Raw genomic sequence first — 27,761 nt, forward strand, 5'->3', positions numbered from 1 at the left:
TGACTTGCCTTCCTAAGACCCTTATCTGTTCCTGGAGTGTATTTCTTCATGAGTCTGCATATTCTATCCTAGGTCACCAGGCTCTCCAGTTCTGTGACCTGTGCATTAGACTAACAACCAAAGATACTCTTGAAAACTGTTTTAAACAAAATTGCAAGTTAACAGTAATACCTTCAATACAATTAAGTATTTGCTGTTCACCTTGCAAAGCTTTTCAAAAACAGGTACTTAGGGTTTTCAGATTTCATACAGGACTTTGCTAGCTGTAGCATTTGACTGTTTTGGTTTGTCTTTGTTACTAATCCTGTCAAACCACATAGGGCTTTTGGTATTTAAGATCACTTCCAGTTTTCTTGTTTCATGCCACACAATTTTCTTTGCTAAAGCTTCTCAAATGTTCTATGAGTTCTTCTCTTCCCAATGTTTAAACTAGATAGTTTTAGTGAGTGAATGTTATAGGAGAGTCTTGGTCACTGGCCAGCAAGAACAAGTGCTGTGGCATTTCAGGAGTAAAATTTCAGCTCAGCCTTTTGTTTTCTTGCTCTCTGAGCAGTGAGGTAACAACCCCACCAAGTAACAGTGACCAGAAAAATTCTCTTCAGCCTCCATTTCAGGATGCAGCACCTGCATCACTGGTAGAAGAGCTATTTCAGGTGTCTGCTCTTCTCAACCAGAGAGCCTTTTAAATTCACACATTAGCAATAAGACAAGTGAATACATTTCCATTAGTTATGTTTTCTAGATTATCAAACAAAGCCAGTTGTCTTCTGAGTCAGGGAGGATTCTGGACACACCAAAAAGGATATACTGGGAACACATACTGATGAAATGTTCTAATGTCATGAAAGGGTTTTGGATTGCCAACCCAACAATACAATACAGAAAGCTCAGGTGTCTGTCAAATTCCAGTTGTATTACTAGGGGTAAAAAAAATTATAGAGGATTATGTTTATCTAAAATATGGACTTGTAATAATGGAAGAAAGTTCTGAAAAATCCACCACCACCAAAACTCCTCTGAAGCTGTTTAAACAGCAAGGATCCTCCTTTGTTCCAGCATTTCTGCTTGTTTTTAAAGCTAATTGGACTCCACTACTCTCTCCAGGGCTGGTGTACCGCAGAGAGTTGTTACAGCTTACACAGTTCCAAAAATAGCCCAAAGTGGCTGTTTTTCCAGACCAGGGTGGAATTTTCTTTTTCTTTTTTTTTTTTTTTTGTATTGACATATTCCTATTCACTGTGATTTTTAAGTAGACAACAGACTACTCACATGAGAGATGATATCAACACTTCTCTACCCACTGGGGGGGCTCAAGGTTTCTAAACACAACCCACCTCAGTCGAGGCAGTGACACCTCACCTCGACTGGGAATTGTGAATACAGCCACTCACAGAGACCAGAGCCAGAGAGTTACATCATCCTCCAGGCATTTGTCACAGGGGGACTTAAGCCATTCCCTGGTTACCAAAATACACTGGGAAGTTTAGTCACCTAATTCAGACAAGTCTGACAACCAGCACTGGATACCAAAGCAGACAAACACCACCCAGTAGGTCCCTTGCAGGAATACAGTATTACTTTCATGCCATTTTTTCCAAAACAAGTAAAAGTCTTCATGTTGTTGTCTCCCTGAATTTCTTCCCATCAATCTCTTTTAATTAAGCCCACTGCTCTACAAAAACACTTATTTATCTTTAGGTTTCAATCCCCCTTTGTCTTAGGAAATAGTCTATTGACATTACAGAAATAAGCCTCACAGCACACTTTACAGGCTTTTACAGCCTGATCCTGGCATCTTCATCCAATCATGCAATGACATTAGATGAGTCTATTTTTTATATTCCATAGTGTGACACGTTATCATATTTGTGACTTTTTTTTTAATTGGAGGAAATAATTTAGTAAAATACAGCCAGAATTATTTGCATATAAAGTTACTGTTAGTGTCTGAAGTTACATGGAATATAAAGTTCAGGGTATGGTAATAAGTCCAAAATATGGAAAATTGCTTTCCCACGTGTTCTATGTGAGGATCTCCATGTAAGAAGTGCACAATTAGAGTGAACAATGCGACCAAAAATAAGTCTTCAGACTTGAAAGACTAGGGAAAAAAACTGCAGATTGGGAGTTGATTGATCATTTTGTGTTATGTATATTTGTTATTTTACTGCTGGTTCCATATTTTAGAAGATGCATGCCTGGATACAAGGCTTCAGGCTGAAATTGTGATATAACACTGTATCAAGGCAAACTTTGATAAGGGACTATGTATCTATTGCTTTCTTAAGTGAAAAAAAAGGCAAGGTTAGAATTCCATTTGCAGTGCTGAAAGATTACAACATGAATGCTGAAGTCATGCAGGCTCTGCTCCCACACAAACCTCACTATGAAAAATCTGGAAATGGAAAAGCTTCATAGGAAACTGAGAGCACCTGAACAGTTTAGGTCAATCTTTTTCTCAGATTCCCAGGAGACTTATTTTGTCAGAAAGACCTTTGCTGGCATGGTTTCTACCACTGCTAATCACAGGTGCTAAAAAGGATCTGGACACACGAAGCACAACTTCCCCTCTGTCCTCACTGTTCTTAGTGCTGCAGGAAAAGAGCTGCCTGCCAGAAAGGAGGTTTAATACACTGTATTACTCAAAAAGCTGAAGTATCAGGAATGGTAAATAAGCTCCTTAAGTATTTGGCTTCGGGGGAAAAAAAGAAAAAGAAGAAAAAAAATGTTAACAATGTTGTTTACTTGATAAAAAATTTCCTGTGAGAAACAGGATTTCTGTTCAAAATGCATACAGTTAGCACATCAGAAGGCTTCCCAGTTATTACTGGATAATTGGGAGGTTCCTTTATGACCCCAGCAATCAGAGTTGCACGAGGCCAACTGCAGGTTGAACTGTTTGTTGCTGCATTGCCTTTTTTCATCTGCACCTCCTTTTTAACAAGATGCTGTACTAAAAAAATCTAAAAAAAGGCCTCAAAAAGCCTAAAATGTCAATTTTCCATTCATTTTCAATGGCTGTAAGAAAGAGAATAAAAATTATTCATTACCTGCAAGTAGCTTTCCTTTAACATCCATATTTATCAAATTATAAACTAGTATAATTTTTAGACCTTTACAACCTTTACTTGGTATCTCCTGCACAATGTGGATCTGTTGCAACTCCTGACCTCATGAATTCTCAAGCACACATTCATGTGAAACTCATTTCATTATTTACTTTATTATTGCATCTTTGAAGAGTGTTTCTAATAGTCTCAAACCCTGTTCCAGCTGTGGACTGTAGAAGAAAATTGAAAGCCATCCATAAGAAGGCAAAGCAGGCCTGACCCACAAAACTGAGTGCACAGGGCAGGTGGGGAGGCTGCAAACAAACTGCAAGGATCCTTCTCAGGGTGAGAGGCAGGAGCACTAAGATTAGAGAACACGGATTATTTAACATTCTCTAGCACACATTAATTTCAGAAGAAATTTAAATAAGGATGAGACACTTAGATATTAATGGGTCACTCCTCCTAAGTGCAGGATGCAACATGTAAGAAGGCAAAAAAAAAAAAGATCACTTGATGATCTGACATTATGAAAGGCCAGAAATGACATCTTAATATCTAATAAAAGACAGAATGGGTCAATCAGCTGCTAAGGACCATGAAAACTAATTTATTTGATAGAACAGAGAAGAAATCAGCATGGGGATATAAAAACTGAAGGCAACCTCCTCAGAGTGCTGGTCAGGAATAATAATCTTGCAATAAATCAACAGCATTCCAAAGGTACTTTGCAAACCAATTTTGCCACTGTGTCAAAAGCAGAAGCAGCAGCTGTTACCCAGCTGAGTCATGCTACCCAGGTATGGTGCATGGAAAGATCCAGCTGTATTTATTATGCTGTGTAGGAAAAAACCTCCAAAGACACTGTGGAAATGAAACCAGACCCAGACCACATTTGCAGATAACCCTAAATAAGCAGGAAAAATTTTGTGACAGAGTGACAGAAGAAAGCTCACAAGGTGGAGGAAAAAAAAAAAAGAATTACAGTTTTCACTATCTTACTCTTTAGTAAGCAGCTAAATATCACATGTTAAACAGACGAGGCAAAATACTGGTTTGTCCAGGTCTACAAACTGCCAGTTCAGGTGATTTTGGGCCTGCAAGGGGTGTTTACCAGAATAAAGCGTAGCAGGAGAAAGACAAAAGCCCCAGAAAAATTCTGCCTTCCCCTTTTGTCATTTGTTTTCAGGACTATAAAGTTTAACTTGTCACTTAAAATTACACTCAAAGGAAAAGTTGTCCAGGCAACTGATAGTTAGGGCATTATTTTCGTTCTCCCTTATGCACATCAGTGTCACCACAGCGATGTCACCCTGAGCAGACCTCCTGAGTCAGCCACAGTCAGAACCACCATGTGCACAACTGAGCCTTCCCCTCATTTTTTACCATATTTGTCAATCATTATTTTAATGCATCTTCAGTACAGGCAGAGCTCGTGCATAGCATTTACCCACTTCTGTCAGCAGGATCACTGAGGGGATTGCATTCCTACAGATCATTTCTCAGCTTTCACAGTTTAGAAACCAGCCAGATTTTTACACGCTCTCTCAAGCAGTAAGTTATGTTTGGCAGTGGACTAGTTTTTATTTAACAGTTCTCTTCACCATAGATACTACACCAGGAAGCATTTTAGACTCTGCAACACTATCATTTGTAGGGCTTTCCTCAGGAGTGGCAGTCTCAGTGTTGCAGTTCTGGTGATGTACCAATGTAGGTACCAATGTTGGTCCTGTATGGAGCTGCATCCATAAGGATTTTTCAAAGTATATTGATTTTCTTCCCTTTGACCTAGTTCTTTTCAATTTTTAAATCTGAAGAGCAAGGCAGAAAAAGTGTACAGAATTGCAAGAAACCAACTAACTCTTAGTCAGGGTCTAGATATAAAAAAGACATCCTTTTCCTAGTATATCTCTAAATGAAGAGAAAGAATTAGGGGCAATGCTTCTCTCATGTCAAGAGGAGGTTACTAAACAAAAATTAGATCTGCAAATCTGTTACAATAGAAGGCACTAATGTCAAGACAAGAATCTCCAGATAATGAAGTGCAAGTCCACGTGTAGGACAGTGGAATGGTTCACCAGAATAGCACAGAGAAGAAAATGGAAATGCAGTTTATAAGCTGTAAAATCACACCAGAACATAAGAACAGGGAAATATTATATATGTGATAAGCTATACCAACAAAAAAGGGCCAATTCAAACACTGCCAACAAGGACTATTGGAAATATCTTTGCAAAAATCATCTAAGAAAGAATTCCATACTCACAGAATGGCCACATGGAGACAATGAGGGAGGTACAAAAGAAAGATCTAAGCAAACTCAAAGCTACTAAAATTAGGTAACAATTTTTTTTCTTAAAATAAACTTCCCTGGCCTGATATTTCTCATGACCTTCTATTACTGCTTCTTGAACTCATCACTTAGCTCCTTTCTAATAAGAAAAATCTTTGTAAAAGATTTAGTACTCATAATGCATATTTAATTTACAGTAAAATTCAAGTATTTCTGAAAAGTGTTATCAGGCTTAGGTTGGTTCAAGAACAACAGTTAAGGCTGATTAGTAACCCTCTTCCAAAGAGGACTGCCCAAACCAGATCACCAGACCTGGCTGAAAGGTCCCCTTCTGTAATCTTACTGAGATCCCATTAGAAATAAAATATAAATGTTCCTCCTCAACACCACTTACACAACACACCTGCTGTGAAAAAACAAGGACTCTGGAGTTCTGGAATACTCCAGGAGCTGATATTGGTGGACAAGTTTTCTACATGTTTACAGCTGAAGGTGTGTAAAGGACTACAAGAGAAGTAGCATCATTTTAAGGTTAACTTCCCAATTTTACAGCATAGATTTTAATTCTTCCTGAAAGGCAGCTGTTTTCAAACATAAATACACACACCATGGCTTCTCTTAAACAGCACATTTTACAAGGCTGTCAAAAAAAATAAGATCAAGTGAAACCCTATGAAGTTTAACTCAGGCAACCTCAAAGTGATAGCAAACACACATTTGCATATGCAGAAGCATTTATATGTGAGCCATAGTTACTGTACTTGCCTGCTGTGAAAATCAGAGGGGAACAGCAGTAAAGGGTATTAAACAGGAACAGCTGTTCTTTGGACAGGGCAAATTTGCCATATAACCAAAACCAATCAAAGACCATTTTAAATTTTAACTTGATAACAGTTTCATTCTAATTCAAACCCAAATTTTATTACTTTTTAAAATTAATTTAATCTCAAATTCTGATTGAAAATCTAGGAAAAAAGGAGGGAAAAAATCTTACTTTCTACTATTTGAGCTCCAAAATTTCCCAGGACCCACAAACATGGTGTCCAAATGAACCATCCCTGTAGACCAGGGTGTCGCTGCTGCCTACCTTTTAAGTGGTGTTTGAAGGAACACTAAATCAGGTAAACATTTAGCTAAAAGGCACCTCCATTTCCCAACAGTAACATTCAATAACTCCTTCTGTCCAGTGGAGAAAACTATCCAAATAAAGGAATCATAGCTTTTGGCTTTTTCTTAAAGATTGAGGGTGAGGGGAAGGAAATAAAGGGCTGGGAACTCAGAGATTATTGCCTTAGGAGGGTAGGGAGGGGGAGAAAAAAGGCCAAATGCTGGTGAGGGGGAAAGGAAGAGAAGGCAAGGAAACAAGGAGCAGAAGGTTCACTTACTGTTTGGTTATCTTCATACAGCTTCAAGTCATACCCACTCAGCTCCACACAGAAAATTATTGCTGTAACCCCCTCGAAACAGTGGATCCATTTTTTGCGCTCGGATCTCTGTCCACCCACATCCACCATTTTGAAAGTCAGCTCTTTGAAGGTGAACTTATTTTCTACAATCCCCGTGGTCATGTCCCGAGACCTCAGAATGTCTTCCACGGTGGGGATGTAGTCCAGCGCCGCGATGCGCTCCAGGTCGTTCAGGTAGTAGGCGGCGTTGTCCTCCAGGTGGTACTCGTTGGAGCGGCAGAAACACTCCTGCACGCCGGGGTCTGCCCACAGCCGCTTCATCACCCCCAGCAGCTCCGGGGTGATCTCCCCCTTGCTCTCAGCCGGGCCCGTCAGGGCAAAGAGCTGCACGGCGTCATAGGCTCTGTCGGGATTGTGGAATTCTATCTTAAGGGTGGCCAGAGCCCGGATGATCCGTGTGAGGGAGTCAATGGCGTTGTAGATAATCAGAGGTTTGTATTCCTTACAGGCCTCCAAGTTAAAGCCGCCACTGTGAATGATTTTCATCTGCTTTACGATCGTGCTCTTCCCAGAATTGCTGGTACCCAGGAGGAGGAGTTTAATCTCCCTTCGCTGTCGCTGGCTTTCAGAGCGCAGGTGGCGGTCGATCCTCCGGGACCGCCGCGCTGCCTCTTTCTCCTCAGAGCTTTGCCGACATCCCATGGTACAGCAGGCAGGTATGGAAGGGAAGGGCTGGAGATTGGCTCACTCTCTTTGCCTCTCTGAACAAAGACCTGCAGTGTCTTTCAGTTCTCGTGCCAGGTACACCGTGAACAGGAGAAAAGGTCACTTCCCAGAACCTGTTGGTCCACGGTGCCTCCAGCCACCTAATTCAGGGCCAGCAGGGGGGCAAACACATGGAGATATGCAACCACAGAAATAGTCTCTTCAGTAGATCTCATGGCACTCCCCTTGCCAGTGCATAAACTGGGGCACATTCCTGTTAATGACGGGGCTCTTCCCTCTGCCACAGTTTGTCCAGAACCATCAAATACCCCTTTCTGTTCTGCATAATTATTTGGCTGCCTTCTGCCTGAAGGTAGGGAGCCACACTGTCACCTTCTCTGCTCTAGCCCTTGTCCTCTGATCGTATTCTCTGGTTGCTGTGGTGATGCTGTGAGACAAAGCTGAAGCTCTTTTCACTGGTCCTGTACTTGTTTTGTTTCTCTTTCCCCACTTCTTCAGCTCTGTAAATCCGTGCTTTCCACCTGCCAAACAATGAGAAAAGAAATGAATGAAACGAGAGACTCCAGTCCTTGCAGCAAGCCACTCACTTTCTCCTTCTCTATACTTCTAAACCTGTCATTATGTCAAACAGGTGGAAAAATATGTAAGGAAAAGCAAATATCTAAAATTATAGTAAAAACACAGGGCCAGCTGAGGCTTGCAGACCTAAGAAATGTGGTTTCTGAACAATAGTAAACCAAATCTCCCTTTCAGCCTTCTGTGTTTTATTATCTAAACCTACATGAAAACAAACAGTGCTGAGCTGTGCCCCAATTTCTCCCTCAGCAAGAGCTTATGGCAGTGCTTTTCCTGCACAGTCCTGTTCCAACTGGTTTTTCTGAAGTAGAAAACAAAACAGATTCACAACTACTTTTCACAGTCTCTCTATTTATATCAATATCTTGTACTGGACAGATGTCCTCCTGAGTTTTCTTTCATCTTCTTTATTTGCACTGAACATTTAAATAACCAAATTAGGAAGCAAAGCAAGCTGATTAACTTTGCTTCATGATTTTGTAAAAGGAAGAGTTACTGATCTTTGCAGAATACAGTAACAGATCTTTTTTCCCCCTTGGAGAGCACACTTAAACACACTACCTGCATCCTGCTTCATCAATAAAGAGATCCTCTACTACAATAAACTTTGGAAGCTCCTTTCCATAGCCAAGCCAAGTGTTATTAAGCCTCCTCTCTTCCATTTTCAACACAGGAAATTCTGAGATACAGGAAAAGTGAACAGTGACTACAAGGTGAATTTTTCATACAAAAGCACAGGAAACTCCATCCCAGGCAAGGCTGACAAGCTTTTCAGTGACTGTTAGAGCAATTATTCCTTCCCAAATTAGGGGTTAAGCCTGCTAGTTGGAACTCTGCAGAAGGCAACAGCAGGAAGCAGTTACTTCTCACAGAGGGAAAACACATAATAAATAACTGATTGGGGATAATCTGCTTCTTTTCTAGGAAGGACTTGCTGCTCCCCCCAAGCTCTGAGCACAGTGGGCAGCAGAGTTGCAGATGTCACTCCTTCCTCACTGACTGCGGGCCCTGCCCACTTTGGCACCTCTCTTGCTCTCTGGTTTTTTGTGTCCAGAGGGTCTCCAGGGAGTATTTTTACAAACTAAAATACATTGAGACACTCTCAGAGGTTGGCTTAAGACAAGTTTCAGAGTCAACTAAAGAAATAAAATTCCTACATTTTAATAAGCCTAAGTCTCTCAAATGCCATTTTCAAAGTTGCCCTGAAAGCCTTTAGAAGTTTTTCCTGCTTGAACTTCTCGGTATTTTGAGGTAGATGTGACAATGCAGTAAAATACGTATTCCACACTAGTAGGAGAAGGACAGAATGATCCAAGCCAGATGTTGAACCCCTTGCTTTTGTGAGAGAAGAAATTAAACTACAACTGTTTGCAACCTCATGTACCTAACTGTCTAATTAACTATGACAATCTTACTCGGAGTTGTTCTAGTTATCCAGTCAGCACGTGGAGTCACCTCTACATGACAGTTTGAAGTGCTAATCTGTGGTCTTTGCCTGTATGGACCACACTATAGGAACAAATGAAGCATTTTGAGTATCTTAAATACACATAAATCCCTTGCCTCAAATGCACCATGTACTGCTATCACCTGCTCTAAAATTCTACAAGATAGTCTTAATATCAACTGTCTTTTTCTTACTTCTCTTTGCAAGCCAGAAGGCCATTAGCACAAGAAGAGCAGTGGAAAATTAAAATAATGGCACATACACATTACTAGAATGGTAATTAGCACAACTTTACTTACTCTGAAGATGCAAAAAGGAAAATTCTCCCAAATGAGAAGTTGTGCTTTCTTTAAATAATTGACTTTTTTCAATGGTCACAGAATATGAAAAATTAAGAGCTGAAGAAGCTGTTTCTTAATGTAACTTTCCAGCCACGCAGAAAGAACGAAATTACTGTATTAGATATCAGGCCAGATTCTTATTTTACTTGTATAAAAATTAGAGTTGGTTCTACTAATCACGCCTATTCTGACACGTTCAGAACATTTCAAACTGGTTTTCCTTTAAGTCCTCATCATTGGAGGCTTCATTTTCATGTCATTGATAAAACCACTTGTTGAATTCTTTATGACATTGTCTGTGCACCTCTGTGATTACAGATGAAAAACTTTGCCAGAAGCACAAATGGGACTCCATCTCCTTTGTTCTAGTTTCATCCTGAACAAAAGGGGCTTGCTAGCAACAAGCAGCAAGAGGACAAATTCCTTCCAAAATGCACCAGTACTTAGGATAAATCTGGAGATTTTATGCCTTTATAGGACAAGCAGATCTTTTTTAAACTTCATGTTATTGCCCTCAAAACGCTTATAACAAATGGTTTGGTAGAAAGACACTTTCAAGGCAAAATTATTCTTTTCATTCAGCTCATACATTGTATAGAGTATTTCCTACTGCAGATTTCCACAACACACTCACATGCATCATTCATGCCCCACGATGTTTTACATCTCAACTACTCTGTTTGCCATCATTAACATGTTTAAAACAGAAAAAGAGGGAGTAGGATCTCCTCATTGCAGGAAAGACCAGGAGTATGTAAACATGAGTTCTACACTTGAATTTCCTTTTTTTGAGCTTCTAGTAATTCCTATTGCACACATTGCAATGATATTTGGTTATCACTATTTCAAGTAGTAATATAATGAGGTGATCACATTGCTTTGTAAAGCAGAGTAGTAGACACTATTTTCAAATAGTCACTACAGTAAGAAAGTTTGATTTATTTGAATAAGTTTTCCCATGGACAGTGAAAAGATCTTTCACAGTCATAGTCATTACCTTTTAAAATTCAGGAAGATAATAACTCCATAAACTATTACATTACTAGAGTTTACTGTCCTGGCTATATACAGATGAACTTCATCTCACCAGGTTTAATTTTTCTTGGAATACACTCAGAAAATAAGGCTGTCTAGAATTTGTTCTGATTCTGATTTCATGTTAAACATGCAAGTGTTTCATGGCTGTAAGCTTCTAATTAGTTAAGAGTCTTTTCAGTCTTTCTAATGGAAAGCCCTGTTCTTCCTTTCACTGTGCACACTTGTCTAAAGCTTGTTTAAAGAAATCTCATTATTTGAATGACCAGATTATACTGTAAATGTGTATCTAAACTAATACATCTGCCTTCTACTGACAACTGAAGCTGCTCAAAATGTTAAGAAAACATACTTGTTAAATCTCATGACATAGATGGGCTGTCTTGTGATTAGAATGGGTTGTTTTTCCCCCAAGATAAAATTAACATGCCCCCAGTCCTGAGCTAACAGTGATTATTTCCATTATCAAAGGAGTAGGGAATGCTACATGGGTCATTTCTGGAGTGGGAAGGATGCTTGAACAAAATGCTGCCCTGGTTATCATATCAAACTGTTGAAGCCCATTTACCTGAGCAGGCTGTTTAGTGCCAGCATGTTCCTCTGGCCACCCATTCACAGCCAATAAAACCAGTCTTTATTGCTGCTTTCTGATCAAGGCTTGCTCTTTGCCCCCACCCATCACTCCTGATCCCTCTGATCTGTGTGTAATCATAAGCACACACCTCTTTTCTCATCGTGTTCCCGAGTAACAGCAGCCAGGGGAGGGGAAGGATAGGGAAGGGGAACGACACACCACCACAATTCAGTTGTAAACATTTCCATAAGGAAAGATCCAAGTATTGTCTCTGGATGCATTAAGCTACTGACATGTCATCGTGGAACGCAGAGTTACAGAACCTGCCTTGAGAGATGTTCCCCCCCAATCCTGCAGAAAGGAGCTGGTTCCCAGGCCAAGAAGAAAGCCAAGGGCTGTGACTGTCACAGGCAGCACAGCACTGTGCATACTGTGTGCTGCTGGCAGCAGGAATTTCAGCTGGAATTGTCGGCACAAAGCTGTATTATCCCTCAAATGCCAGTGGTACCAGTAGTCTGATAATTTAGCTTCATGACCACCAGCCCACACACACACACAGAGCTTTGGGAGCCTAATCTTATTTGGGTCTTTACCATATTTTCATCCCAGTAGCCAGATGATACATATAATTTTTTCCCCAGTAGTACTAATTTAAGAAAACAAAGTGAAGTTGAAAAGGTTGCAGCAAGCTTTCCACAGCAGATTTGGTTACAGTTGCTGGCAATCTTTGCTAATTCAGGACTGATACTCAATTCAGTATTACAGAACATGCACTATCAGAGGAAGAAAGCAAAACCTTACCCAAGCTGTACTTTCCCAGCTCATTGATTCTGATCACTTCTTTCTCCTCACTTATCCCCGAGTTTAAAGGTGTTGGACCCGTCTGTTCAAACACGTGTCCGTGTAAAAGCAAAGGCAAGTCAGTGTAGGCAGAAGTGGCACAGGACACGTCTCAGACTTACAAGTGTAAGCCAACCTGCTGTAATCAGTCCCTAATGATTGTACACATCCACTGAGGATTCCTGTACTTTAACAAAACCTTATTTCTGCAGGTTTAAACTTTCAGTCACTTCTTGTGCTATTAACCAAAGAGAAGACACGAGGGACTGTGATATATCAGGAAATACCCAAGGTAGTTTACTCAGGAAGAAGTCAAGTGCTCTACTAAGCAGGCTTTTCTGGTTGGGTTTTTTCTGAGAGAGAATGAGGAACTGAGGCTTAAAAGGAATAGGAAAATTGGTCCAGATTTTTGAATCCAGGAGAGCAGCCAGAAGGAGTCCCAGACATTCATGCATTAGAAATACAAGGTTGAAATAAATTCACAGAAATTAGTTTACTGTTTAATGCATGGTGATTAAAGCCCATTTATTATCGAATAAGGTTGTTTTAGAACTGGCCACAGACATTACTGACATTCTCTTTAGACAATCATTGAAATTTGAAAGACAAGGAAGGAAAAATAAAGCATTAATACCTAAAACACCTGATAGGTATTTAAATCATGATCTGTTTTAGCAACTCAACCAATACATCACAGTGACTGATCCTTGAACAGAGCCACAGATACACCAGTTCTGTTCTGAATTGTATTGCTGAAAACCCAGAGCAGTGCCAGGACTGCCCAGGGAGCTGCTGGTGCTTCCCAGTGGTTTCACCGAGCCCAGACTCTGCCACAGCAGCCAGTTTAAAGGTGACCTTTGGACTTCCCTAAAGAAGCATTACAAGAACAAGAATATTACAGAGGGTCTAACAGTGGGTGTGCACAAATCCTGGCTGCTGGACAAGGGCGAGAAGAACCAACACCCAGAACATCTGCTTTAGGGACACACAAACATCAGACTCATTTAAAAATGTGTAGTCAAGCACCAAACAAAATGCAGTACCCACTGAGTGCTGTGTAAGCACCTCGGGGGATGACAGTGGTGCAGGTTATGTCTTCATTAGAGTTGCTGTTTAGCTTTCATCATAACCCTTATGTGGGTGATTCAAGAGCTGACTCCCATACCACAGGGCTGCTGTTTCATCGATCTCACAGAACCTAAGGAGATTATTTTATTACATAAAGAAAAGCACTGGTAAACATTGGGTTTGGTCATGAATATGGTGGCAAATTTCACATCATCATTCAACCTTATTGCACACTACTTATGAAAGATAAGGACATTTTAGTAGTTATAGCAAAACAACGTTAAAGAAGGACTTGAAACAGAGTAACAGTGCAGCCTTGTAAAAGAAAGTTTCTCATCCTGTGCATAAAAGGTCACATAACAGAGCAAAACCATGCTTGTTTTAGGCTGTTCCAGTGACAGGTACAAGCTAATCAGAATCTCTGTAGCGAGAACACGAGAGCCTGGTACAGATATGAGTGTCCTGAAGACAGGAAGTTTATTTAATGTGATAGAGAAAAGCAGCCAGTGCAGATCCAAAGATTGAAGCTCGAGGCCAAGCAAGAAGCAAGGAAAAGACGCTTCAGTAAACTGGAAATCATGGAAACAACAGACAAGTTTTATCTGTGATGATGTGTAAGAAAGCATCTTGGAGAATCTAAACAGAAATATATCACAATTGTTCTGGTTTCGTGTTTTCAGAGAAAGAACCAGACGAGAGGCAAAAATTAAGGCAAAGAAGGGGAGAGTAAAGTCACAGAAGCTAGGTAGGATTTCTAGGGCAAACTGAATGGTATGTAAACACAGGAAGTGAGAAATTCCTGTATCCATGAGAAGAAGAGGGAAGAGACAGCAACAGAGGAAGGAAAGATGAGGCGAGAAGAGCAGATGGGCACATCTTACTATATCACACTGGCAGAAAATCAGAAATCTGCACACAGAAGGGAAAAAAAAAGACCAGTGGGAAAAGATTGAGTCAGAAGCTGTAAGGATGGGTCTGCACATATGGAATTTAATTACACTAGGAGGAAAAAAAGAGAAGAGAATAAATCCATAGTGGAAGAAGTCCCCTTGATCATCAGACATCAGAAGAATGGCTTTGCTAGAAAAAGGACATTGTTGAGAGTGAAGCAGGACTGTAAAGTTGGCAAGACAGACCTTGCAGGGAGAGGCAGAGCAAAAGGTTTTGGAAGGAGGAAAGCAAAACAGAAGAAACTGTTTCAGTAGAAGTAACAAACACTGAATTCCCAGAAAGGCTTGGTGAGAGCTTGGGGGAAGAGGACTGGCAGTATGATAGTTAAAGTTGGGAACTAAGCAACAGAATGAGTAATGTTTCACAGAGAACAAATCAAAGGAACCTCAGTGAATGGAAAAACAGAAAAACAGCCATAGATTGAATGAGTTTGCAGGAGCAGCAAGTTACCAACAGGAGATAAAGGCAAAGAAGGAATATAGAAGATTCACTGAAGAGAGAACAGCATAAGGGAGTTCCGAGACAGCAGCTCAATGAAAGCATGAGAGGAAAGAGCAACATGATACAGGAAGAGCATCAAAGAGTGGTCCAAATGGAAAAGAGTAGGAGAGGAAGGCAGGACAGCGAAAGAATAAAGCCAATAATTCTCATGATGGTCTAACTTGGAGAAGGAAAAAGAAAACTTCAGCAGGTTTGTCAGGTTATCAGCCTCACAAGAAGACAGAATCACAGATTAAAATGCTGTTCCTAATATACAAAGAGAAAGAAAGGAAGAAGTAGTGTGGATATCAATATAAAAGGCAGGGCTATCACCAGGGATGAATTTGGTAGGTAGGGTAGACAGCAATTTCCAGCCCTGGGCCACACATAAAATTAACCTTAGGAGCTATGTCAGAAAGTATCTACATCAGAACTGTGGATTTTCTAGGTTTCATTTTAACAACTCATATTAAACATGATTTTATCCACAGAAGGGAGATGAGCAAAAGAAGTATTAGACTGCAGTCCAGGGCAAAAAAACAATCCCAAGAGGGTAAAGAGAATCCACCATGTTCTCAGAAATGTGACTCATGGGAGAGGACTTGGATGCTACCAGGCACAGATTAGAGCTGCAGCCCACGCCTGGTCTCATTCTGCTTCTCTTTTGAAATTCAGAAGCTTTGACAGTCGTACAATCCTGCTGCATGCAGGAGCTTCAGCAGGTACATCTCAGACAGCTGAGCCCTTGTTGGAGTTCCTCTCTGATTCAAAGGACCTTTTTTTATAAGCTAAATATGAAGGAAGTTACCCACGCTCTGGTTTTGATATGAAATTGCTTTGTGCCCAATCCAAAACACAGATACCCGTCTACTTCACAGACATAACTCTGCAGCCACCAACATTTGAGTACAGTATTGTACAATGGTGAATAAGTTCCCGGTTTCAAAAGCCAAGCCAAGACATTTTTTACAGCATTTTGCCATCTGGATAAAGTTCTGTACAGACCTATAGAAACTAAGTTCCTTTTCACTCACAGTAAGGCAAAAAGGCCTTTGTATCTGATGTATCAACTTCTTCAGCTACCATTTTTCCTCCACTAACACCTCCCCCTGAAAACAAAACAAAACACCAACACAAAACCCCACCACCCACAAACTGCTGCTGCCATAAAGAACCCAACATCCTTTTGAGGTTTAGCAGCTTCTAGGATTTCTCTTCGGTCTCTCCTTCCCGATTCCCTCTCTCTGGAGGGTGATCACACCTTCCTCACACCCCAGCTGCAGTTGCTGCAGTTCCACACCCACCACCACAAGCCAGAGGGATCCGAGTCACTCCGTGCTGGCTCCCAACTAGAGATTAGGAGAGGCTTATGTTGAACTGAACATTAGAGAACACTGGGGTGGTTGAATTCCTTTCATCAGACTTTGAAAATGTCTCTTAATAAGCAAGTTGGTTGGGGATGAAATGCAAGTTAAACTATCTGAAGAGACTGAAGGCCTGATTCATCCAGAGAACAAAGCCAGAGCAGCAGTGCAACCATCTCTAGCAATATTCTCAGAGTGTTTTTTTCCTTACTCACACCCTGAAGATTTAAGTTTCTTAAGTAATGTTAGGTTTTTCCTCTTATTCAACCTTATTTTTAGTACTGAGATGAAGAATATTTCTGTGTGGCACTAAATGAGACTGCAATATGAGCTAGAGGAACTTAAACAGTTGTGGTGAAATGGCAGCCAGTAAGTGACACTTTGGGGTATTCATAGTTCTTCCTCATCAGAAACAATGACAGTGGTATTTGTTAAGGGAAAAATGAGAATAAAAACATCCCAAACCCTGTGAAGTGCTGTGGCTCTGATCCACTTACCACAAAAAGTAGTGGGTTTGTGCTTGAGTGGGTTTTGTAATGCGCCTGTATCCGGTTTTGAACAGGACGAAAATAAACATAATGTGTTTAAAAACACTGCAAGCAGGATGCTAAGTGCCAGCAATGGAGATGGTTTTACTGATGAAAATTTAGTGCATGGTTCATACTCTTCTTATACACGAATATCTACGCTGAGAACTCTTGTCAGAATAGATAAGAAATGGAATAGTTTAACTTTCAGCTGCCCATTTTTCTCTGATCCTGTCCTCACTGCATTATGAAGAGATATTGAAGGGTCAGTATCATTGTTTTAATACTGATTTCCTTGCTATGTGCACATGTTCCAAGCCTGGCTTCTGCTGTATTCACTATGTGTGTTTGTTCATAAGTCTCATCAACCTTACAGGAACAGAAGCCAATTTGAGCACATACATTTTGAGTCATACTGTGACAAAACTCGGTCAGGATGGCTTCACATGTTCAGAGGGCTACTCCAATTTTGTCAATATTGTGGATCACTTCCATGTCATTCCAAGAATAGATTTTTGTGTATAAAGCAAACATAAAACAGTAGGTTTTGTATATTGGTTTATATGAATTGCTTTTAAAACAGATAGGTAACAAAATGAGCTGCTAAATCTAAGTCCATCTTTTGAGGAAGGCCGTGTGGATGTTGAATCTGGTATTTAACATGGGAGTACCATGACAGATTTAGCTGGGCAAAGTCGTTATTTTTCAGCCTCAAGCAAGTTTGCAAATAGTTATTTTTTCCCAAACCTGAAACATATAAATGATACCTGGATTTATTTTTGTTATTAGAGATAAATCAAAATCCAACTTTTTCTTGATCCTGTGTAATTTTTCAGCTGTGCACTGGTAACTGTACTACTACTGGTACTATTAGCAGTTGTAGCTTCAAATTTTGTTACACATACTGATGATTTTTTTGGTGTTTCATTAACCCTGAAGTACTTTTTTGTGTACACCTCTGTGTGTGGAGAGAGAGGGGAAGGAGGGTAATTACTGCTCCTATTCAAGCTGTGTTGTATGTAAGGGCATTTTCACCATTCAGATATTTTCCCCCCAGTCACAAATTTTTTATTCTCTATAGTCCTGCAAACTTCCTAGTCACGCAACCAAAATTTCTATATTTTTACTAATCCCTTAGCCCTTTGATTCTGTCTGCAAATAATTTGTCTCTCCTATTGTACAAGTTCTCCTTTGCTGAGGTCAGAAGAGTTTCCCTTTTGTATCAGCTCTCAGCTAGAATCGTCTTCCCTTCTTTAAGGCACACAGTTATCAGCTCACCATTTTGTGACCCTTACCATTTCGTTCATTTTGTTTCAAGTAGGCTCTTGAATCAAACATTGAGAACTGACAGGTTCATTTATCATACTACACACATGATCTACTGCTACTGTTAATAGTAAAACCTCAAAATTTGGCAGGTTTTCTTCTGCATGAGGATGTCCTAAGAGCTCAAGGGAGAGCTTTGCTAACCAGCCAAACACACAACACTACCCTCACAGCACAGGTTTAGCAGCAGCATTTCAGATGGCTGCTCTTTTGTTCATTTTACTCTCAGTGACATCTCTTCATGACTCAAATAGCTGTGGCACTAAAATTATCTTAAAGCTGAAAGGTGCTAATCGAGCCTTTAGTTTATTCATTATTCAGCAATGGATCCTTAGTTATTCATTTCTCATATTACCAGGAAAAAAATACTTATGGTAACACTCTATCCTACTATTAAGATGGCACGTAAAGCTGGAATTTTACCCCTGGTTCCTAACTATCCTAGTTAGCATTCCGTGTTTCACACACATGAGATGCAGCAAAAAAGCAGATGACTCACCATCTTTTCCCTAGCTAAAAATCTATTGTTGATACTTTTGTAAAAACAACGATGGGAAACAGGCACAGATCTGGGACAACAAAATACAAATGCTGGAGGTTCCCCAGAGCACACCCATCCTTCAGAGGACAGGTCACACACAAATGTCTCAGCAAGGCATAGTAGGTCAGAACAGAGCAAAAGCTCTTGGAGCTGCCTGGATTCCAGCTTCCCAATTGTCTGGATTCCAGCTTCCCAATCCACACAGAACTCAGAAAGCAGATTTACCAAGTGGGGGCCAATATTCACAATGCACAGCAGAACAATGATTTACCTTGAAAGCTTTGTTAAAGGAGTACAAGGACACCTCTGAGAGCTGACAGGGGTGGGGGTTCTGCATTTTCAGTGATCTCGGGTACCCCTGGTTAGAATTCATATCATTCCTGGCCTGGTAACTACGTAGAGCTTTCCAGGAGAACTGTGCTTAAAATCATAGCTGTGTTTTGGTTCATTTAGAGCATTCCTCAAGACTTTTAAACTGAGGTATTAAAATTAGTATTGTAACTATAAAAAGATGACAAGGGTTACTGCCTCTTAATGCAATCTGTGACTTTCAAACATCTTCCATCTTTGTCGTTGCCAGGTTGAAAAATTCCCCTCCAGGATGCATCTTAGTAGTAAGAGAACAACTCACGATCTGCTATCAACCCAAAAAGCTACAGGCATTCCAGAAACCAAGGCACATAAAATTTCCTACCTCTCAACTCCAGGAAAATGCCTGCCAAGGTGTCTTCCCACTCTACCAAAGGCACAAAAGCAGGCCACAGTTACAGAGCTCACAGCTGACACAGCTTTCAGCCCAACCCACCTCTCAGCAATTCCAACCTTGTTTCAATCTCTTCCAGCTGGCAGCTATCCCATTAGGATGCAATGCCACTGACACACACTCACCAGCAGCCTCCTCCTCCCAAAGTATATTGTGCACCAAATACCTCAGGAGGAATAAATCCCCATTTGTGTCACTTCTCTGCCCACTGAAGGCTCTGGGCATCAGAGAAACCACCATTAAAAGTTTTAATTAGTTCTGCTCTTTTAGAAACACAGGCACAGCACTGAACAAGTCAATGTACTGTCACCACAATACTCATCGTGTCTCCTTGACTATTCTGAGAACCTTTTTTCAGTTTTTAAGAGTGAGGTACAATTTTGGTTTGTATTTCAGATTCTCATGTCTGTTGTTAAGTAGCTTCAATGGGTGCCCTGCACAAAAAGAATTTTAACTGTCCCTTCCCGTTTTCTGTGTTGGTTGCAGGAGGAGCTCACTGACAAGGGTGACATTTCTAAAGGCTTCTGTAAAAGTTAAAAGGAAGAGCCAAGTTCTAGACATTATTTTCTGAAGACTTTCAATCTTGACCTTCTACTATTCATATTCTATTGATCTCCACTTGCACCTGACCAACCCTAATACAAGCTTAAGAAGTTATTTGTAGTGAAAAGTAGTATTTCAGATGTATTCTATAACTAGAGAACTCTGGAAAAATACATTCTTTAAATTACATTTTAGAAAATATGGAATCTATAATTGATGCTTCTGACAAAACAGATGCAGATACCAAGTAAACAAGGAGATTGATGTACTCTTAACATACCTCCAACAACTATAAATCTTCATAACATAGGCCAGGACAGATAATAAACACCATGTCTAAGGAATTCCATTTGCACTCCCTATCTCATAGCTGAGTAAGAACAGTGCTGTGCAGATTGACAGCATCCCTTCTGCCCTCCTTTAAAACTGTGTTTACAAACACTTTATTATTTTCTTGAGTTGACTTGTTTATCTAAACTTGCAGTGAGATCTATGAATAAATCTTGATGGATTAATCATGAAAACATAAAGTATCCAAAACCCAAAGTTACAATTGTACAGAGCATTTGATTAATTACAGACTCCTGTAATGGGAGGAACACAACGCCACGAGTAAGATACAGAATGAAGACACCTAGATACTGTATTTTGTCAAGACAATAATACATTCACAATTCTCTCTATTAATGTTTTCACATTTCACCATAAAGTAAATGAAACCAGGTTAATTTCTGGGGGCTGTGGACACTCCATATATCATTCACTCTGAAGTTTAGACACCAGCTGCAAACAGAGACAAAGCAAGTTCAAATTTTATGTTAAAAAGTACTTTTTGAAGTAATTGAGCTATTTGCCTGTGTTATTCTGTATTATTTGAGGGGATACACTTCTAATGTCATTTCTGCTAGTTGTCACCAAAGGACAGTGTTATTCAAAAACAATTTTTGCAGCAAAAAGCCGGGAAGTGTCTCAATTCTTTCACTCCCAAGTTATTTTCAGTGAGGAATAAGAAGTCATACCATGAGCAGAAGTTCCTATGTTCTCTTAGGATGTTAATCAAATTTAGCGTTTTTTGACTCTGACAACCAAACTGATCACTTGTCTCCAGTCAGCCCATTTTTGTAATCCTAGTCAGAATAATGTAGGGAGGCACCTCTAGCCCAATAAAACCTCTTTAGTTCAGACTCATAGCCTGGGTATGGAATGGGAACTGTTGCTTTTCATGGACAATGATCTGAGCTTTCCCATCAATTGAAAAGATCAAGAACTCTTGCCTTTTTCAATTTGCCACTGCCCTGATAATGCCAGATAAAATTACTTTTTAAACACCTAAATACAGATATTTTCTTGAGCAGGGTTTTTCCCTGTATGTCAAAGGTAGTCCTATAGGTGATAATGGGTAATTGTTAATTTTTTGTCTGTCTTAGAGGTCCTTTTTTTGTGGTGTACTCTCCATATAGAACCAATGTAGATTATAGGATCATGAGAAAGTGCCTTACTGTCTTTGTACTCGAATTCCACTTGGCTGAAATTCTCTCAGTGCAAGATAATATTATCAGTAGAACCACTCAGAGAGTAAAAAGGAAGGTAATTGTCCTGCTCACTGAGAAGTTCTCCCACCATTTGATAATTAAGTCCCCATTAGTTAAAGGTTCTCCCAGAGTTCCATATCCCTGTGTGCCAAACCTTCCCTGTAAAGCATCCTTTTGCTTAATAAGCATCACTCATTTCTTTCAGATTTCTTAGAAAAATTGTGCCTAAATGACTTCCAGATTAGGATATTCCAATGTTTTCGACTTGGGGTTCGTTGCTCTCCAGTATCAGAAGACACAACTAGAAAAGCAACATAAAGTAGTCAAAAATACAGAGAAACTCAGACACTCCTGGTCTTGGGCTGAAGTTTATGTTCTCAATACATGATATTTTGTGATCCAGCCTTCATTGTAGAGCCAGATTGGGCTGCCTAAATCTCATCATGAATTAAAACAGTTTCCAGGTCTGATCCCAAAAGGCCACAATATCAGTGGCTGTTCTTGGTTTCCTTGACTGCAGAAATAGGAAGGGGGGTAGAATTGCCAGGCCATGGATACAACGAGGAGAGAGGCTTTTCTTGTCACAGGCCAGGGTAATATCCTCTGTAAACATTTAATTTTAGTTTATAACCCCCTTGCACTGACAGAGAATGGGACTGCAACAGAGCCAATAATTCAGGGCTTTGTCTATAGGGTAGGTTATTACTTTATCAGTGTTTTAATTTCTGTTATATAGAATTTGCACTGTTCAGGACTGCAGTTACAACCAGGCAACCTGCAGTGTTAACAGTCACAGATTCCTACCTCCTGTTGATGTCGAGACCTGATACTTTCACTTGTTTAGACCATTGTATATTTTTACTTGACTTGTGAGATCAAAGAATATTGTACTGATATAGTACTGATCTCAACAGCAGCCTAAAATCTTTTCTGATTTAAAACAACTGTTAATCTCTACAATCAGTAGCCAAAAATTTGTTCCTGTAACTTAAAAAAACAACAACAACAACAAAAAAACATAAAGTCTTCAGTATTCCATTTCTTTTCGTGAGCATGCATGCAAAAAGCAAACTTGACACACCTATGTAAGCACAGCCATGAGGCAAAGTTCAGATTTGCTTCTGGGAACGTTCACAGCACAAAACATAATCAGAGGACTTATTGCACATCCAGTCAGGGGACAGAAACAATATGATAATAGAACAAGTGTTCAAATTTGAAGTAGGCTAGCCTTATCATTTTAAATACCAACATAAATGTCACTGAATTACAAATTAAGGTAAGTTTATCTGTTCATGGACATAGATGGATTGAAAAAGAGGTTTAAAACATGACTCTGAAATGACTGATTAAGGTGACGTTCCACCATTACTGAGCAATACAAAATGAAAGCTCTGTAGGTTCTTAGCAATTGTAAGAATATATAAATACCTTCCCACGACAAAAGGGCTTCTATCATAGTACCCCAAACTCTCCCAAATTTACAAGGCCAGGCACAGAAGGGCATCTTGAGAGAAAATCTTCCTGCCAAGGTATTTAGTGGGACACTACAAACTCCCTGGTAGTACAGAGAGATGCTCCAGTGCAACAGTGTTATTCTGGTATATTTTAGTTTAGAATTAATTTGCTTAGCATCATATGCACTAATTTAATGAACTTAGTGCTTTAAATGATACAAAAAAACTTTTCTGTAGTATTGGTTTGAATCCCAAAGCATAAACATAGAAGGGCAACAGCTAATACTCTGGTCTTTCTTTTCTCATAAGCCATCTGAACTGAAAATAACACTCTAATTCACATATTTGTATAAATGGATATTGTATATCCAAAAGAAATCATATTTTGTTAATACATTCCAAATGTTTGGATTATATGACTTGAGCTGGTAATATTCAGAGAAGAAACTCTTTATTTAAAAAACCCAAGTCAAATTGCCAGAAAGATGTTCCCTTAGATGGCACATAAGTATCCTTTTGAATCACACAGATATTTCTCTTGTAAAGAAGAAGTATAATAACCAGGTGCACACCCCTCTAAACAGCAAGCCCTCTCACAGCTAAACATCCAGCTGGGCTTTTGTTCCTGTGCCATGACACTGAATTGTAATCAATTCAGCTCAATTGTGTTGTTTCCTTCCACAACACAACTGTGTCAACTGGATTTGTGCATCAACACTTGATCCGCTGCCTGCCTGTGTTTGCCTTCGCACGCTTTGTAAGATAAAGGTGCTTATTCCACATGGGCTGGATAAGATTGGAAAATACTGGGAATGTAAGCTAGAATACTGCCCAGATTACTAGGGAAAACTGGATAAAAGATCTGGATTACTGGTCATGTTTTAGGGAAGTCTTTCCAATACCACTGGTAAGACACAGCCAGAGGAGGAGGCCGGTGCACCAGCCCAGTTCCTAGCAAGGAAACAGGGTCGGTAGGTAGGGAACAGCAACTGTGTTATGACTTACAAATATTTATGGTGAGCCATGAAAATATCTTCATAATTAACTAGTTAAGCTTGGTTAAACATTACAATATAGACAGCAAAAGTGGGATCCATCTGCCCAGATTTAGCATGTGCATGTAGGTGGCCACCTCAGAGCTGATCACTGCCTGCCTCCCTCGGGGGCAGTGCAGAGGAGTCATTGCCAGAGGTCAGCTCATCTCACACCAAGAGAGTGGTCAAAACCTAGTCTGATTAATTCCATTGTAGAAATCTCTTTCTCTCTCCACCACCTAAAAGGGAAGCCTTAACAACTGCTCCATATGTACATGTCCATGTTATCGGCATCTAAAAGTGATGACAATAATTCCTTCCAGTTGCCAAATCCAGGGAATTACTATTTATTAAATCAACTGTAAAAATATCAGATTAACATGCTGTAGTTCCTAAGAAATTATTATTTGCTTTCTGGTCGTTATCCTTCCTGTGTGTGAGCAAAATGAACAATCAGAATTTGAACTCAGTTTTTCAGATCTGCCTCCTCATGTTTCTCCATTGGCCAACACCATCACTGATAATTTCATGGGCTATTTCTGCAACAGAGACCTGTCTGGAAATGTTATCACATTTGTCTTTTTGATGTGATGACTTAGCAAACCAGAGGAGAAACAACTCCCCGGTATAAGGGGCTTAAAGAGAAAACAAGGGCAGAGGGAAAAAGGATTTGTTGAGTAAAACTCTGTTCTCTAACAACACATTGGATGTCCAGCACTAGATAATAAAATGGGATTCTGGGGACACCCAAGTTTCTGCTGAACCACAGAAAATTCTCTGAGCTGCAGAAATAAAAAAACACATGGAAAGCTGGTGCCTTCTGAAATTTTGCCATGTGTTTTGTTAGCTGTGGTTTTACATGTATTTTAATAGTAACGAATGTTGGAAGCCCAGGTAACACAGAAGTGGTGGCCCCATCACTGACCTGTTCCTTCCATCCCACCCCACCAGTGCCCTTCAGTGTTAGGGAAAAGCAACAGTTGAGAGAAGAGTATTTTCTCTGTAGCTTTCATTTCAAGGGTTAAATTCTGTCCTTGATTACACTTGAATAAAGCTAAAAGAATTTAACTTGCTAATATGTATCAACTCCAGATTTAATAACAGAATAAATAAAGCTGAATTTAGCTCTTCTCTGTCATGTTGTCTATTCCACATACCTTAAATTGCCAGGGGACTTTTCAAAGAGAATCAGTTTTGGTTGCTTGGAACAGTCTAGTTGCTCCCTTTTGGGATTATTCTCTCATCAATATGGTAGTTGAAATTTGGACTTCTTAATCACCACTCTCGGGTTCTGGAAAGTTTAATAAAAATGTGAATTTAAATATAACTTACAAAATATAAGTCAAATTACTCTCTCAATTAGAGTGAAGGGAATCTGTTTTAACTAGTAATGGACGTGGATTTATTCTGGATACTTTGGGGATCACAAAGAACAAAATTTAGCCTTTTTTAATAAAAATAAGACAATTTTTATCTCAAATTATAAATATGATTTTATCTAAGCATGCCAATATTTTGATTTTTAAGGACTTTGCTTTTAAAGTCCTCTTAGATAAAAGAAAATAGTTAATTGCTTCTGTAGAAGCTGTTGCTGCTGAAGGTGTAACACCAACCTTAACAGCATTTGTGGGAATAACACTCCAGTTTTCTCAGTAAAAAGAATATGATTCAAATCACTGATAATTTATGAATTAGAGTTTATGATGCAAGTAAAGAGTTCCTGAATTTGTCACTGAGCCTGTGACCCCACTGAAATCAGCTACAAAACTGTTCAACATCGTTGTTCCTAGAGGGGAACCTGGTCAGTGACACTGTGTGTGCTGGCCTGGGCTCTGCCACTGAAATCAGGGACAAAACTTCCAACGGCTCCAGTGACCAAAACTTTACACAGAACTAGTGAGACTCAACTCCCAATTTCAGTTACATAAATCTGGAGAATCTCTTCTGAAACAAGGGGAATTGCTGTGACTTAACCCAAAGGAATTGAGAGTATTTTTCTTTAGTTCTTGGAGGGGGAGAAAGAAGAAGACATCGTTCTCTTCTCTTGCCTCACTGCCGTGTATCACCCAGGACTATCTGCTGTCAAAATCCTCATCTGCTTAAGCTGCAGAGGAAGAGCTGACTTCACCATTTAAGGCTTTAAGCTTTTATTGTCTGCTGAATTGTCTATTATCCTTATCCCCTTCCCTTAGCAGGTAGATTCCTTGAGAAGAAGGCACAAATTTCTGGTTTGTGTTTCTGCTTAGGTTTCTTAAAATTTACCATACCTTGTTCCATCAGTGTGTAAGCAGAACTGAGATAACCAGAACACTTTCACTTCGGTCCTTCTGAGCTACCTGGCTGGTTATTTTTAGATTATCACTGTTAAATTCAAAACCAAGGCCTGTAGATGAAACACTAAACTGTACTGGAGGCTTACAAAATTCAAGGTAGTACTTCCAGAAGAGTTATTCAACTCTGTTCACCAGTGGCCTATGAGGTGACAAGCACATAATCCTCAGCCAGAGGTGCAGCATTCTTTATGTAGCACACAGAGTTTATTCATCTCTGTAAGGTCCATTGTCAGAATGAAATTTCCGTGGCTTACACAGAATTAATCAGCTTTTTTTCTTTATAAGCATGTATATGCACACAGAAGGGGATTCTGCTCTGAAAATGCAAGTCAGTGCTTTGGTAATGAGAGATAGCATGAGTTTTTCTCCTAAATGTGCCTTATAACTAAGATGTTTTGTTTTGATTACACCTGTCACTGGCTTCTTGAAGAGTGGAACTTCATCCTTCTATACACATAGGCCTCTCCTGTAATAATGTCCTCTACCCAAGGGCAGGGAGCTGTGCTTTTTGCATGATAGCTTCCAAACAAATGATTTGTTGGAGACAGGCAAGTTAATGGCACAACGCTCTCAGCTCTGCAGAGCTGTATCTGCTCAGCTTGCAAATGTGCGCCCTGGTGAGGAAAAGTGACTGTTTCTGCCTCTAACAGCACCTAAGCCATCAGCTTGGACCTCAAACGTCTGTGTCCATAGAGGAAAATTCCCCCAAGCACAAAACACACTCTTTCATTTTTACTGCTTTGTGATCCACAGGTAGATGTTCACAGCACTGTGAATATGTGACCTGCTGTCATTACCTCTGTGGATGAAATGTTGGCGGCCGCTCGAAGGGTGTGACCCACAATGGCGCGAAATACGGAGCCCAAATAAAAACCAAATTGTGGCTGGAGGGGTATCAGAAAGTGGACGTAAAGAAATAAAAAGAAATGCCAAAGGGAAAACTAATGATTTTTTTCTCAGATCTTCCCAGGAAAACGTTGCCGAGATCGGTCAGTAGCTTCCAGAATAAATACCGCAAGAACACACGTTAAACAGCTCCTACAGTGCAACAGCCAAAGCAGATCAGTACTATCAGCAGAAATTAAACTGACACATATTTGTCTGCAGCTCTCTCAGCTCACATTGAAGGGTTGGGGGTTTTGTGCATGAATCACTCACCCAAAATGCAAATGCAAAGATACTGAAAAACTTGTGGTTCCCAACTGCAGATGGGAGCCGTCCACAGGTGCAGATTAATATAAACCCTCCTCATTCCTTCACATGCATGGGCACACACGGGCAGGGAGCGCATCCAGGCTCTGCAGAGCCACACAGCCTTAGAATGAGCAGATGTGCCTGTTACCGGGAGGGTTTATTACAGAAATTGGGCAGCAGGAGTCTTTTCTGACAGAACGGTAGCCAGGCTGCATTTCCCTGGGAGGAGGTGCTACATAGCGTGGAGGTTCTTCTCCCAACAGGCAGAATTATCATCTTTCTCAATCATTAAGAGGACGCAACAGATCTTATTAAGGCTCAGGTATTGGATATTGATGGGTTATAATCCAGGCTAGAAA

General features: G+C 40.0%; 2 protein-coding genes across 4 annotated transcripts in view; one reads left to right on the top strand and one right to left on the bottom strand.

Annotated features, from left to right (window-relative positions):
- The window catches only part of RSPH14 (radial spoke head 14 homolog), a 79,125-nt gene that overhangs the window by 31,640 nt on the left and 19,724 nt on the right, over window positions 1-27,761 (top strand). The gene's annotated exons all lie outside the window — the stretch shown is intronic.
- Window positions 1-27,761, bottom strand: part of GNAZ (G protein subunit alpha z) — a 52,637-nt gene that overhangs the window by 24,245 nt on the left and 631 nt on the right. The window contains exons 2-3 of one of the 2 annotated variants that reach the window (XM_017814092.1): window positions 25,033-25,166; window positions 6,730-7,997 (exon numbers count right to left, since the gene is read on the bottom strand). In XM_017814092.1, coding sequence (XP_017669581.1) covers window positions 6,730-7,452 — 723 coding nt within the window. In that variant the 5' untranslated portion in view covers window positions 7,453-7,997; window positions 25,033-25,166. The remainder of the gene's footprint in view (window positions 1-6,729; window positions 7,998-25,032; window positions 25,167-27,761) is intronic. The other variant, XM_017814091.1, reaches the window with a different exon arrangement.

This window comes from Lepidothrix coronata, unplaced genomic scaffold (genome assembly GCF_001604755.1).
Source record: "Lepidothrix coronata isolate B3197 unplaced genomic scaffold, Lepidothrix_coronata-1.0 Scaffold44, whole genome shotgun sequence".
Lineage (NCBI taxonomy): Eukaryota > Metazoa > Chordata > Aves > Passeriformes > Pipridae > Lepidothrix > Lepidothrix coronata.